We start from the raw sequence: 15,306 nt of genomic DNA, 5'->3' as shown, positions 1-15,306 counted from the left end.
ATCATCTGTGCTGCCCTGGAAGCTCTTGAGTAAGAGACCCACGTACCCACATGTCATTACATAGCTAGGGAAACTTTAGGTTAGAGCAGCCACGTTGCGGAGGAATTAGTATGAGACAGAATAGTCAGGTCCCGAAACCTCAGTCTCTTAAAGCCCCAATTGGTTCTCAACCAGAACTCAGTTATTTGCTTTGATGAGACAAGTAAAAACTTTTTAACCTTGGCATCTTCTGTGATGAGGCAAGGTGAAGGAATCAGGCATACCGCAGAATGAAGTTTTATCTTACACAATATAGGTAGGTTTTAAGTTTATTTTGTGTAGCACTTTTTTTGTGTTAGATACTATTAGGGTAATGGATTTTTTACATATGTTTACTAGTTTTCATAATAACTTTCCTCCTTTTTTAGCTACAGGGCTGTGGCCGACCAAGTGTGTACCATGCTGCCATTGTCATCTTCCTAGAATTCTTTGCGTGGGGCTTGTTGACAACTCCAATGTTAACTGTAAGTATTGCTGAACAAGTTGGTTTTTTTGAAAGCAAAAGAGAGGTTCTTAAGCACATATCCTCAGGGTTGTAGGTCTAGCTGTGTGTTTGAGAGTAGATTTGGCAATGATTTAAGACTGCTTATTCCGCTGGGTTGTTTCCACTGTGTAGACTGTGAACTACCTGCAACAAAACACCTGGGCTACTCATTAAATATTGTTGAGTAACAAGACATTCCCACTGAACCAGAATCTTGGAAGTGCTGTGAGTGAACTATCTGCATTTAGGAAGATCATTAAGCTGCACTAGAGGAACTTATCACAAAACTTTGTCAAAGTTTATAACTGACTTTGGATGTAATGGCCTTTGACTAAGAACATAGTAAATAGATTGGTGAGTCCCTTGTAACACAAGTGATAATTGTAAGAATGTGCAGATTTTCATTTTTGGTAGCTAGCTTACCTATTGCCATTTCTTTGCAGAGGCTGCATTCAATTTCTTAGCAATAACCTGGATATTTGATGTATAGTGTGGATAGAGGGAAGGGAGATGCTAAAGAAAACGTGGCTTGTAGATTTTAGGTGCTTTATCGCTAATGATTTTAATAAATACATTTTAAAATTGAAAAAAGGATATTTTAAAATTGGCCTTAAATTTCATTTTGTCTTAAATTGTTCTTTAAAACTCATTGGTGGTTAACTCTTCCCAGTTAACATTTTGCCTTAACCAAAGAATCCCTTTGTATACAGGTAAACTTTGTTCCCAAAATAGGTTTGGCAAATAGCTAACTTTAGAGGGTGGCTGTTAGCCTTATGTAGGACTTTGCTGTGTGGTTTTTAAATTTTTAATTCTTTTGGTGCATTAAAATAAAATTTGATTAATTAAAATTACTACTTGGATGGAACAGTCGACTTAAAAGATTGCCTCTTTTTAAACTTGTTTTATTCTGTCTTGTTGCACTGCCTTTTCCTTCCTAATGCTTTATTACAGAAGGTAATGGTTATTAGTTAATGGGGGTCCCCCATTTTAAGTTTCATGAGCCTGCTGTGTTCATCATTGGGCTGCCTTTGACACGGTGCTTAGTAGATGTTTTCTTTGAATAATAAATATATGCATTGTAGGCACACATGTGTGTCCTCAAGGGATTGTTTCTTTGAGACCTGTTTTTAGTGTGACTATAGACATGCCAGGCTACTCATTTTAAGGAATTATGTTATTTAAAAAAAATTTTTTTTTCAATGTTTGTTCATTTTTGAGAGACAGAGGAAGACAGAACGTGTGCAGGGGCAGAGAGAGAGAGACAGACACACAGGATCTGAAGCAGGCCCAGGCTCTGAGCTGTCAGCACAGAGCCTGACATGAGGCTCGAACCCACGAGCCATGAGATCATGGCCTGAGCCGAAGTTGGGTGCTCAACCGACTGAGCTGCCCAGGTGCCCCTGAACTATGTTATTTTTGGTCCTAGCTCTCTGACTGCCTGTCCCCCTCAGCTTCTTTGTTAAGAGTTTTAAAAAGTATTTTTCTGATGCAGCCAGAAATCTGTAGTGGTTCAGCAGGTTTCTCAATATAGAGTTAATCCTATAATCATTCTCTAGTAAGACTTCAGAGTGAAATGAAGAATACTTGGGATACTTTTGAGGCCTTGTTAAGAATTCTAAAACCACCTTCCAGACAGTTCAAATCCTTGGGAACCTTTTTGGTCCTACAACAGATTGTCAGATCTGTTTTAATTTCAATTAATTATTTTATTTTATTTATTATTTTTAATGTTTATTTATTTTTGAGAGAGAGAGAGATCATGAGCAGGGGAGGGGCAGAGAGAGAGGGAGACAGGATCCGAAGTGTGCTCTGTGCTGACATGCTGACAGCAGACAGCCTAATGTGGTGCTCAAACTCATGAACCGTGAGGTCATGACCTGAGCTGAAGTCAGACGCTTAACCAGCTGAGCCACCCAGGCACCCCTAGTTAGTTAATTTTAATTTATCCCAAAGACTGATGTGCTTTTCTTCTTACTGCCCAATGCAGATAATTTTCCTGGTGGTTCTTTGTCCTTGTTAGACCTTGGAATGCAGCCTTCGAAGCCAGCTAAAATGCTGCTTTACTGCCTCTTTCCAGTTTCGAGCCAGTTTTGGTGCTTGCAAAGATTTGGTTAAAATAAACATTTATGTGTGTGGAATAGAGAGTTGCTAGCATCACTCTGACACACTTCATAGAAGTGTTGCTGAGTTAGTAGATGGGTTCATTCTCTTTTTCTGAGCTCTTGGAGTCAAGTAAGGCTAAATGTCCTCTACTGTCCTGTCTTCCCCAGCCTTTACACCATAGTTTGCTACATCTGTTTTTGTTTTGATGTTGCGGGGCTGGTTCCCTCTTCCTTTTGGGGGAAAAAAGGTTTTTTTTTTTCTCTGGCATTTCCCTCCACTTTCTGCCTTTTCTGGTTGGACAGAAAACTGATAATGTTAGGGTGTTTGATGAGGAAGGAACAAAATTAGGGTTTATTTCATTGCAGCAGTTTATCATCTTTATGTTGGGTTCACTGTTGTCAGATAACTAGTTCTTGGCATCTTGCATCTGTCACCCACCATGATGTAACTGTTAGGATGACGGTTCATGTGTGGGTTCCATTCTAAAAAAAGTGTTTTTTTTAACATTTATCCATTTTTGAGAGACAGAGCTTGAGCAGGGGAGGGGCAGAGAGAGAGGGAGACACAGAATCCGAAGCAGGCTCCAGGCTCTGAGCTGTCAGCACAGAGTCCGATGCGGGGCTCAAACTCACAGACTGTGAGATCATGACCTGAGCCGAAGTCAGATGCTTAACCGACTGAGCCACCCAGGCACCCCCTAGGGTTAGTTCTATTCTATAGCTAGTGGACAGCACTCTGTCCTGTTTCCGTTGGGCGATAAGTCATCTGAGGGAAGGATTTGGAGATATAGAACAGAAGTCGTCTGAGGGAACGATTTGGAGATACAGAACAGTACCTACATACTAATAATATTTTGTTCAATCTGACTGTTTGCATTTTAGCACCAGTAGGAGCCCTCTGTCTGAAGTAGTAGAGAACAATTTACTCTTTCTTAGTCATTTTCTATGTGAGATTTGTTGCCTGTCACTTGTAGCCATGTCCTAGAGTACAACCGTAGTTTATTAAATACCATCAGAAAGTTCTCAGCCCCTAATACACTGAAGCAGATTTGTGAAGTTGACCTCACACATTGGCTTAACCTTCTAGTAGCAGTAGTTTGTACGTAAAAATGACTCTTTACGTCCCTGACTTACACTGTACCCTCTATTCAAAATGTGCATCCTCTTGCAGGGCCTAATCTCATTTTATTGCAAATAAAGTTATCTGATTAAACTAACATAAACATCTTCAGACATACTTAAATAGAGCACTATTTCAATAAAGATACACTTAATACTGGTCCCTGTGAGTGGAAAATTCTGTTCTTGGAATTTGCAGATTTTCTTTTGCAAGCTAGAGATTCAAGAATACAGTATTCCCCCACACCATCCTCTCCATATGGTGATCTAATAATCAGATAGTGCCATTTAAACACTTTGCTGCCACATTCGGTTTCCTGTCCTTACTGTCAAAATATGTGCTCATTTATTCAACAAACCATATATTCTGTCTTGTCTCCACCTTATTTCCTCTTCAGTCCAGCCCTTCTTTTCCTTCACTTAATCATTTCCTTTTGGGAACTGAGGTAGATAGAATGGGATGGGACTGTTGGGGCATTTGGAGCATAGTACACGGGTGCTTTGCTCTCCACGTAAAAGGAAGTCAAGTTCTAGCTTTAGTCACATGGAGACTGTCTTGCTTCCTGGAATCTGGGGGTTCAGGTCCATCTTATAGTTTTGATAGTTTTCTAATGGTTTTTTGACCAAGTACCCAGAATTTTCCCTCTTGTGCGCCTTATAATTATTAAAATGAGATAAGTGGCATTCAGTAAAAGTGTTTATATGATCACAATGTGTTAAATCTCTCTTTTCTCTTGCACAGCTGAGTGTTGTGATATAATGAGACTTAACTGAGCAGATGTACTGACTTTTGCTTGGCGTTTATTTCTCTCCTGTGTGCTCTGGGTGTATGTTATAGTCTGTTTATATCAGTAAACTTTTGAATGCTTAAAAAAAAAAGCAGTGCTGATTTCCAACTTTGGTACAATTATAAGAAGAGTTGACATGGAAGTATAACAGTTGGTAGGTCTCCTTTCTTAAAATTTGATATATAAAACATGTTGTTTTTTTTCATAGGTTTTTTAGCGCTTATATCATTACGTTGCCCTCTGGCATCCATTTTATCTGATGGGAAGTCAGCTCTTCCTAAGTATTGTTGTTTTCCTTCTGTCAGGGTCTGTAAAGTATGGCCTACAGGCCTAACCTGGCTTACTGCCTGTTTTTATGTGATCTGTGTGCTAAGAATGGTTTTTACTTTTTTTTTTTTTTTTTTTTTTTTTTTTGAGAGCGAGAGTGAGCATGAGCAGGGAACAGGAGAGGGAGAATCTAAATTTTTTTTTTAATGTTTATTTTTGAGAGAGAGAGACAGCATGAGTGGGGCAGGAGCAGAGAGAGAGAGGGAGACACAGAATCTGAAGTAGGCTCCAGGCTCCAAGCTGTCAGCACAGAGCCCGACATGGGGCTCGAACCCATGAGATGAGATCATGACCTGAACTGAAGTCGGACACTCAACCGACTAAGCCACCCAGGCGCCCCTGGGGAGAGGGAGAATCTTAAGCAGACTCAGGGCAGAGCCCGACATAAGGCCTCATCTCACAACTGTAAGATGACCTGAGCTGAAATCTAGAGTTGGATGATGTTTTATCGATGGAGCCACCCAGGTGCCCCAATTTTTACATTTTTAAATGTAAAATGTAAACATTTGGAAACAGTTGAAAGAAAATATGAAATTCAGGTAGAAGTATCCATAAATAAAAATTTGTTGGACCTCAGTAGTGCTCAATGAATGTGGCTGCTTTGGTGCTGCAATGGCAGAGTTGAGTTGCAACACAGACCATGTACCCTGAAATATTTCCTATGTACTATATGTCCCTTTACAGAATAATTTATCGGTCCCTACTGTATGTGGTGAATTCATTTTCATTTTTTTTTCTTTTCTGTGCCTAGAGATTTTTCTCTTTGTCTTTTAATAATTTGTGCATTAAGGTGTCTAAGTGTGGATCTCTTTGTGTTACTTTTACTTGGGGTTTATTTAGCTGATAGGGTCTATAAATTAATATTTTTAATCAAACTTGGGAATTTTTTGGCCATTATTTCTTCAAGTATTGTTGTTGCCTCCTCTGTCCTTTTGTTTGGGGACTTTTATCACACACTTTTACGTTAATAATGTCACACAGGTCTCTGAAGCAGTGTTCAGGTTTTATCTTTTTTTCTTCCAAAAGTTACTGTCAGACTTTTGACATGATGGTATAAGGAGGTCAGCAAATTCTCTTCTAATAAAATTGGACAGAACAGTCAAACAACATTTCAGTGCTCTGGATTTCAAACACATACAACAAACCGAGAAGCATTGATTCATTCAACTACTGAACTTTAGGCAAAAACAGTGAGTTTGCAGTTCTGAGCTGCATCCTTTTGCTAAAATGTCCTCTCTCTCTCTCTCTCTCTCTCTCTGCCCCTCCCCTCCTTGTGCGCTCTCTCTTTCTCAAAATAAATAAATAAACTTTAAAAAAAGAAGAAGAAAGTACAAAGAGGTAAAAAGAAAATCCAGCTGAGTAAAGAGAACAGTTAAAGAAATAGTGAACAATAGTGTCAAATACTGAGAGGCGAAGAAATAAATGGAGTGAGCAATTGTCACTGTGAATGTAACCACTCCTGAGTCCTGTGAATCCTTTTATCAGATCACTGAAATCTGTTCGGTTGATGAACATTTGGGTTTCCAGTCTTTGCCTCTTACATATATTGCTGTCGTGATATTTCTTGTAAAAGTCTTTTGATGATTGTGTATACACATCTCTTGTAATATATACTTAAGAGTAACATTGCAGGGTTTCATTCAACTTCAGTATATGTGTACTGCCAAAAGTTTTCCAGAGTAATTTTACCTATTTACCCTGCAGCTAGCCAGGCTTTAGTTTATGCAGTTCAGATGATTAATTTTCCCCTTAAGGTTAGTGCTTTCTTAAAGTCTTGTTGAAGAAACCGTCTTCGCCAAAGTTTTATTGGTTTCTTTTTCACACATAGATCTGCCATCCATCTAGAAATAAGTCACTGTGTTTTGTAGGGGTCCTTTGTATAGATTCCTTTTGATTCCATATGAATAATGCATAGTTGAACCAGCATCATCTATTGAAAAAAATCTCCCTTTCCCCACTGTGTCAACTTTGTCATAAACCAGTCAACCAAATACATATGGATTTGTTTCTGAGTTTTATATTCTATTTATATATCTTACTCTATTGTCCTGTGTCAGTACCAGGCTGTGTTGATTTCTGTAGCAATATCTTGCTATCTTTTGTAACTTCTATAGCTTGGTTCTTCTTCCTCAAGATTGCCTTGGCTATTGTAGGCCTTTTATATATCTATATACATTTTATAATCAGCTATTTAATATTCACACAGTAACTTGATGGGAATTTTGATTGATTACATTGAGAATGGATTAATTGGAGAACTGATCTTTATAATATTGAGTCTTCTACATGGTATATCATCTTTATATCTAGTCTTTAAAATTTGAGTAATATTTTCTCTTAGTGCAGAGATTTTTCACCTGATTTATTCCTAGGTATTTGATGGTTTTTATAAATGGTACAGTTTCAGGGGCACCTGGCTGGCTCAGTCAGTTGAGTGTCCCACTTCAGCTCGGGTCATGATCTCACAGAGCCCGCATCAGGCTCTGTGCTGACAGCTCAGAGCCTGGAGCCTGCTTCGGATTCTGTGTCTCCCTCTCTCTCTGCCCCTCCCCTGCTTGTGCTCTGTCTCTGTCTCAAAAATAAATAACATTAAAATAAATTTAAAAACCATAAATAAATGGTATAGTTTTAAAGGTTTAATTTTCTATTATGTTGGTATATAAAACAATTTGTTTTTGTGTTTTCACCTTGTGTCTAGTGATTTTGCTAAATTCACTCATTAATCTGTTTATCTGTAGATTTTTATATACATATTCACATATTTTGTGAATAGTGACAGTTAACTCCTTCCAGTCCTTTTTTTTTTTTTCTTTCTTACTGCCTTACTGTGACATCCAGTACAGTGTTGAATAGAAGCAGTCGTAGTAGTGGACGTCCTTATCTCCTAGATGCTCTTTGGTGGAAAGTGATCTAAAATTTACCATTAAATGTGATATTTGCTGTAGATTTGTTTTTGTAGATAGTCTTTATCAGAGAAAGGAAGTTCACCTCTGTTCTGATTTTGCTTAGTGTTGTTACCCTGAATGGGTGTTAAATTTTAACAAATGAATTTTCTGCATATAACCGGATAATAATTAGATTTTCCCCCTTATTTGGGTATTGTGGTTAGTTATATTGATTTTTGAATATTAGGCTACCCTTGCATAAATCCCACTCAGTTTTGATATAAATTTATTTTATAACTGGAAGCTTCATCCATTTCACCCTTCATCCCCTGCCTCTGGCAACTACCTGTCTGTTCTCTGTATCTATAAACTTGTTTGTTTTGTTTGCTTCCACATAAAAGTGAGATTTGCTTCCACAAAAAAATTGATATTTGTCTTTCACTTATTTCTCTTAGCAAAATGCCCTCAGGGTCCATTGATGTTGTCTCAAATGGCAGAATTTCCTTCCTTTTTTTCTTTTTTTTTTTTAAAATGTTGAATTTGAGAGAGAGACAGAGTGTGAGTGGGGGAGGGGCAGAGAGAGAGGGAGACACAGAACTCGAAGCAGGCTCCAGGCTCTGATCCGTCGGCATAGAGCCCAAAGGGGGGTCTTGACCTCACAAGCTGTAAGATCATGACTTGAGCCGAAGTTGGGCACTCAACCCACTTAGCCACCCAGGCGCCCCTCCTTTTTTTAATGGCTGAGTAATATTCCCCTGTGTGTGTGTGATTTTTTTTATTTTTAATTGAAATACAGTATAATATTATATTAGTTTCAGGTGTACAACATTGTGATTTGACAATTCTATACATTGCAAAACGCTCACCACCATGATAGTTACCATCTGTCACCATACAAAGTTATAGTCTTGCTAAGTTCCCTATATTGTACATCCCTGGGACTTCTTTATTTTATAACTGGCAAAGTAATGTTACATTGTGTATATATATACCACATCTTCTTTATCCATTCATATATTAATGGAAACTTAAATTGCTTCCATGTCTTAGCTATTATAAATAAAGCTTCAGTCAACATAGGGGTACATGTATCTTTTTGAATTAGTGTTTTTGTTTTCTTTAGGTAAATACCCAGGAGTGGAATTACTGGTTCATATGGTAATTCTATTTTTAATTTTTGAGGATCCTCCATACTCTTTTCCATAGTGGCTCCACGAATTTACAATCCCACCAACGGTGCATGAAGGTTTCCTTTTTCTCCACATCCTTACCAACACTTGTTATTTCTTGGCTTTTTGATACTAGCCATTCATCTTACAGGTCTGACATGGTATCTCATTGTGCTTTTGATTTGCGTTTCCCAATGATTAGTGATGTTCATATGTCCATTGGCCATTTTTATGTCTTCTCTACAAAAAATGTCTCTTCAGGTTTTCTGCCCATTTTAATTGGATTATTTGTGGATTTGGGGTTTTTTTGTTTTGTTTTTTGTTTTTGGTATTGAGTTGTGTAAGTTCTTTCAATAATTTGAGTATTAACATACCCTTACTGATAGGTCTTTTGCAGTTATTTCTCACATTCCTTATTATCTTGTCATTAGTTGTGGTTTCCTTCACTGTGCAAAAGCTTTTTATTTTGGTGTAGTTCCAATAGTTTAAGAATTATCATTTCTAATCTTTTCAAAGGAGTTACTTTTGGTTTTGTTGATTTTCATTATTGAATGTTTAGATTTCATTTCATTGATTTCTGTTCTTTTATTACCTTATTTCATTATTTCTTCGGGTTGGATTTGCTGTTCTTTTTCTAGATTATTTTATTTTATTTTATTTTATTTTATTTTATTTTATTTTATTTTACTTATTTTTTTAACAAGTTTTAATTCACTTTATTTTTTTGTACAAAACTATGTGGTGGCCACAGCTGGTGCTTGGGTCCTCTGCACAGAGACTCTGGTGTGGGACTTTACAAGATGGTCAGTGAATTCCTGATAGGGAGACTTGGTGGACACAGTCTCTTTCCAAAGGTCAAGGGTGAGATAGCTGTAGGTCTTGGAAATGACATCAAAAGTAGCCTTGGCTAGAAAGGGGAAGACAACAGGAGCAGGTTGGTGGATTCTGCTGACAACACCCCAGGTGCAGATAGCAACTGTTGCACTCCTAGGAACCGAGAGAGGCCACTTGGGGCCGGTCTGTCATGCATTAGGAGGGCCTTCCTCTCTCTGAAAATATGCCAGCCACACACTGAGTATGATAGGGCAGAGCTGAGAGAGGTTTCTAGGTTCTTTACATGGACTCTTAGAACATTGATTTCAGCCTTTTGTTGCTTTTCAGTTTTAATGTATTTAAAACTTTAAATTGGTCTCTAAGCATTGATGTGCTTATACTCATGAGTTTAATGTGTTGTATCTTTATTACCATTTAGTTTCTTCTTTTTTCTAATACTTCCTGTTACTTCCTGTTACTTTGACTCATGGATTGTTGGAAGTGTATTGTCTTAATTTCCAAACATTTGGGGACTTTTCTAGATTGTTGTATTATCAGAGAACATATTATGAATTATTTTAGTTCTTTTAAATTTGCTGATGCTTGTTTTGTATCCTAGTATATGACTAAGTCTTAAAGTTTTCCATATGGCCTGAAAAGAACAAGTATTCCCTACAATAGTGTTCTCTATATGGTAAGTATGTTAAATGTGTTCATTACGTTTGATATCTTTTATGTATTCACTGGTGTCTTTTGTCTACCTGTCATCTTTCAAGAGAGATGTGTTTCTCTTCTACTTTTTGCATTACTGTTTTGCAACTACATTCTGTATTTTTTAAGCACTGTAGTACATTGTAATATTTATACAGTCCATATTTACCTTGATATTTATCCATTCTGATGCTCTTCCTTTTTCTGGATTTCTGTGCTTTCTCCTGTAATCAGTTCTTCAAGATTTTTCTTGTTTTGCTTAGTCTGCATAGGTCCCTGTGCAGCACATTGTTTTTAGTGTATGTAACATTTTCTTAAAAAAAAATTTTTTTTTTAAACGTTTATTTATTTTTGAGACAGAGAGAGACAGAGCATGAACGGGGGAGGGTCAGAGAGAGGGAGACACAGAATCCGAAACAGGCTCCAGGCTCTGAGCTGTCGGCACAGAGCCCGATGCGGGGCTCGAACTCACGGACCGCGAGATCATGACCTGAGCCGAAGTCGGCCGCTTAACCGACTGAGCCACCCAGGTGCCCCAGTATGTAACATTTTCTTGAATGTCTTGGAGGACACTTGCACTTACTCTAAAACTTTCTTCTGTTTCCTACCATGATTTGGTTATTTAGCAGTGAAGTGGATTATCTTTTCCTATTTGTGTTCTTTTTTGTGCCTTTCAGAGGTTTTTAGATTTTTGTTGAATGTTTTATATGCTTATATTTACAAATGAGGGGGTAGATCAGAGATTGTGGAAACAAATGTCATCTGGGACTAGGCAGGTAATGTAAACGTCAAGTGGGATAAAAACATTACATTTGGAAGATAGGCAACCGCAGTGGCCACTGTCTGCTTACTCAGCTAATTGGTGATGTGCCAATTCAAGCCCCATGTTTTGAAATCTTCGGTTTCCTGTGACATGCTAGAAAAATCATAGGGAGTATGGTGAAATTTCCTGAAATTTACACATTGACAGCTACATCACTTTGAAAAACACAAATACAAATCACAAAGGGCATCACTTTGCCAGTTTGCCACTGTGGCCTAGATTCCTCTGGTAGCTGGAGTATCGTTACCCAACCCGGGTGGAAAGCCCTATTCCTCAGAACTGAATGCAGGCATTGCTTATAGGAGCTCTTGATTTTTGACAGTGTGGTTCAGAGATCCCTCTATTGTGATGAAGTGGTTTATTATTTGATTTTAAGGCTTTCTGCTACTCCTGGCAGCCGTTAAGAGGCCTTGGGCACTGTCTTGTTTAATCTCACCCATTCGGTTCTGCAGGTACCCTGTGTAGAAGTCTCAGTCCAGAGAACTTTGTTTTCTGTGTTTTTTAAATTTATTTTTATTTTTTAAAATGTTATATTTGAGAGTGAACGAGCAAGGGAGGGGTGGAGATGGAGGGCAGAGGATCCCAAGCAGGCTCCACCTGATAGCACAGAGCCTGATGTGGGGCTCAAACTCACCAACTGTGAGGTCATGACCTGAGCCGAAACCAAGAGCAGATGCTTAACTGACTGAGCCACCCAGGCGCCCTCCCCATTTTAAAAAATTTTACTTATTTTGAGAGAGAGCAAGCAGGGAAGGGGCAGAGAAAGGGAGAGAGAATCCCAAGCAGGCTCCACAATGTCAGCACAGAGCCCAGTGTGGGGCTAGAACTCATGAACCATGAGATCATGACCTGAGCCAAAGTCAGAGGCTTAACCCACTGAGCCCCCCAGGCACCCGTGAACTATGCTTTTTTTTTTTTTTTTTTAATTTTCTTTCTTTGTTTCTTTAATATAATTTATCGTCAAATTCACTTCCATACAACACCCAATCTTCATCTCAACAAGTGCCTTCCTCAATGCCCATCACCTACTTTCCCTTCTTCCCCACCCCTCATTAACCCGCAGTTTGTTCTCTGTATTTAAGAGACTCTTGTGGTTTGCCTCCCTCCCTCTCTGTTTGTAACTATTTTTTCCCCTTCCCCTCCCCCATGGTCTTCTGTTAAGTTTCTCAAGATCCACATACGAGTGAAAACATATGGTATCTGTCTTTCTCTGTATGACTTATTTCACTTAACATAATACCCTCCAGTTCCATCGATGTTGCTGCAAATGGCATGTTTTCATTCTTTCTCATTGCCACGTAGTATTCCATTCTATATATAAATCACATCTTCTTTTATCCATTCATCAGCTGATGGACATTTAGGCTCTTTCCATATTTTGGCTATTGTTGAAAATGCTGCTATAAACATTAGGATACATGTGCCCATGTGTATCAGCACTCCTGTATCCCTTGGGTAAATTCCTAGCAGTGCTCTTGCTGGGTCATAGGATAGTTCTATTTTTAATTTTTTGAGGGACCTCCACACTGTTTTCCAGAGCAGCTGTACCAGTTAGCACTCCCAGCAGCAGTGCAAGAGGGTTCCTCACCAGGATCTCTAGTCTCCTGATTTGTTCATTTTAGCCACTCTGACCAGTGTGAGGTGGTATCTCAGTGTGGCTTTGATTTGTATTTCCCTGAAGAGGAGTGACATTGAGCATCGTTTCATATGTCTGTTGACCATCTGGATGTCTTCTTTGGAAAAGTGTCTATTCATGTCTTCTACTCATTTCTTCACTGGATTATTTGTTTTTCAGGTGTGGAGTTTGGTAAGTTCTTTATAGATTTTGGATACTAGCCCTTTATTCAGTATGTCATTTGCAAATAATCTTCTCCCATTCTGTCAGTTGCCTTTTAGTTTGTTGATTGTTTCCTTTGCAGTGCAGAACTTTTTATCTTGATGAAGTCCCAGTAGTTCATTTTTGCTTTTAATTTCCTTGCCTTTGGAGATGTGTCAAGCAAGAAATTGCTGCAGCTGAGGTCAAAGAGGTTGTTGCCTGTTTTCTGTAGAGTTTTGATGGTTTCTGTCAGAACTATGCTTTTTGATTCTTATATTGGGCACAGATATGGAGGTCAGTAGCTTTGAGAGCAAGATACCAGGAGCTTATTTTGTAACCTGTTCAACTATGGATGTTTTTCCTCCTCCTCCAGATCTAACCTCCCCCCCCCCCCCATCCCCCGACCTGATTTCTGGAAAGCGTACTTTTTCAAAGATCTTTTTTTTCTACGTTCACATATTATTGTTCTTCAACTGTTTTAGGGTTTGTTGTCAGCCTTTTCCCATCTGCTGTAATCATCCAGAAGTGCCTCACTATTCTTAGCTTCCCAGGAATACTGTAAATTTAGTCTTATATCAATGAAATTTTAGGTAGAAGTACAGAAAAACAGCTGTGTGTGTGTGTGTGTGTGTGTGTGAGAGATGCTTAAAAGTGTTGGTGAAAGATGTAGCCAGTTAACAATTTATGTTTGCCACAGAAGGTTTTGTAAGAAAAGCACCTGAGCACTGAGATGTAAGTTCTTGCCTTATTTAGATTTCTGCCTCATTATTTATTACATTTTCATATTTTTAGGATATTTTCCATATTTCACTGATACTTCAAATGTTTTTATTCCAGGGTTCGTCTTTTTTACATGACCTAACATTAACAGAGGCAAAAACCTTTCCCTTTAATTTGTTTTTGAATTTGTCTTGATGTTTGCTTTCTGTAGGTTCTACATGAAACATTTCCTCAACACACATTCCTCATGAATGGTCTCATTCAAGGTGTAAAGGTAAGAATGGTTTTTGTGTGGTTCACAAGGAACCAAAGGCAGGAATCCTTAGTAGTTTAACTCTGGAAGTTTAAATGGGATGTAGGGAAATAATCACTATTTGTTCTGGAGACCTAAAGTGTGGGGAAATAGGTTCTGCTTACATAAATGGGTTAGGAAAAAGTTTAGGGTGGAAAGCCACCCCCATGGCACCTGAGGTTAGCTAGCAAGCTATTGTAATGGGATCACAAGTAATTTGTTCTGTCACCTACAGGCAATTACTTTCCATCTGATGTCAATGTACTATTGTACTTTGATCACAAACTCCACTTGCCTCCCAGACCCTTTACACAAGTTAGTGATTACAACTTGATTATTTTCTTCACATTCACCACATGTGTAAGATCTTGAGAGCTCAATCAATACAGAGACAAAACTCCAGTTTGGACATTAGCCTCTCTTGTATTCAATTCTGCATCTGCTCTCTCGTTGGACAAGAGAAAACTCCAGATTCTTAGTCTGTGACACTAAAGCTAAACTTTTAACTGGATTATCAATGTCAAAGTGAAATGCAATCCAAGTCCATAAGGCATTGAATGGTTTACTTGTAAAAGCACTTTATAAAGAGTTTAATTTTGTGAGCTTTTAATTGCCCTGCCTGTCAACAGAATAAAATGGATAAATATTCTTGTCTTCTTTTGAGACAGATTCTGATATTGAGGAAGAAGGCAGCATCAACATTTAGTTGGCTGTATAGTCTTTTGTCAAGGCTGGTGTTCTAGTCACAACTGAGTTCTCAACCACTTCACCCTTAATACATTGTTTAAAAAAATTTTTTTTTAATTTTTATTCATTTTTGAGAGACAGACCGTGAGCAGGGGAGGGGCAGAGAGAGGGAGACACAGAATCGGAAGCAGGCTCCAGGCTCTGAGCTGTCAGCACAGAGCCCAACGCAGGGCTCGAACCCATGAACTGTGAGATCATCTGAGCTGAAGTCAGATGCTTAACTGACTGAAACCCCCGGGTGCCCCGACCCTCAATTCATTATTTAAATTTTAATGTGATATTTATCAGAAAAGCTTATAAATAAGAGGTTAAAGTATAATGTTATATTCTACTCCCACTTCACAGTATAGTACACAGGTATAGTGTCTGATTCCTTCCCAGTTTAGATGGTACTGATCTGTGAACTAACACACTTAAAATTATGCCCTAATAATTTGCTGAATTTACATCTTTGAGCAGCATTATTTGTAA

The 15,306-nt window shown here is 38.4% G+C and overlaps 1 protein-coding gene and 1 non-coding gene across 3 annotated transcripts in view; one reads left to right on the top strand and one right to left on the bottom strand.

Annotated features, from left to right (window-relative positions):
• The window catches only part of MFSD14B (major facilitator superfamily domain containing 14B), a 74,495-nt gene that overhangs the window by 28,436 nt on the left and 30,753 nt on the right, over positions 1-15,306 (top strand). The window contains exons 2-3 of one of the 2 annotated variants that reach the window (XM_058695999.1): positions 408-503; positions 14,008-14,070. In XM_058695999.1, coding sequence (XP_058551982.1) covers positions 408-503; positions 14,008-14,070 — 159 coding nt within the window. The remainder of the gene's footprint in view (positions 1-407; positions 504-14,007; positions 14,071-15,306) is intronic. The other variant, XM_058696000.1, reaches the window with a different exon arrangement.
• LOC131492276 (small nucleolar RNA SNORA64/SNORA10 family) lies at positions 9,888-10,014 on the bottom strand. The gene has a single exon (XR_009251979.1). It is a non-coding gene; the product is annotated as a small nucleolar RNA SNORA64/SNORA10 family (small nucleolar RNA).

Source organism: Neofelis nebulosa, chromosome 12, assembly GCF_028018385.1.
Source record: "Neofelis nebulosa isolate mNeoNeb1 chromosome 12, mNeoNeb1.pri, whole genome shotgun sequence".
Taxonomy (NCBI): Eukaryota; Metazoa; Chordata; class Mammalia; order Carnivora; family Felidae; genus Neofelis; species Neofelis nebulosa.
Note: the sequence above shows the minus strand (reverse complement) of the source record. Positions and strands in the feature narration are given on the sequence as shown.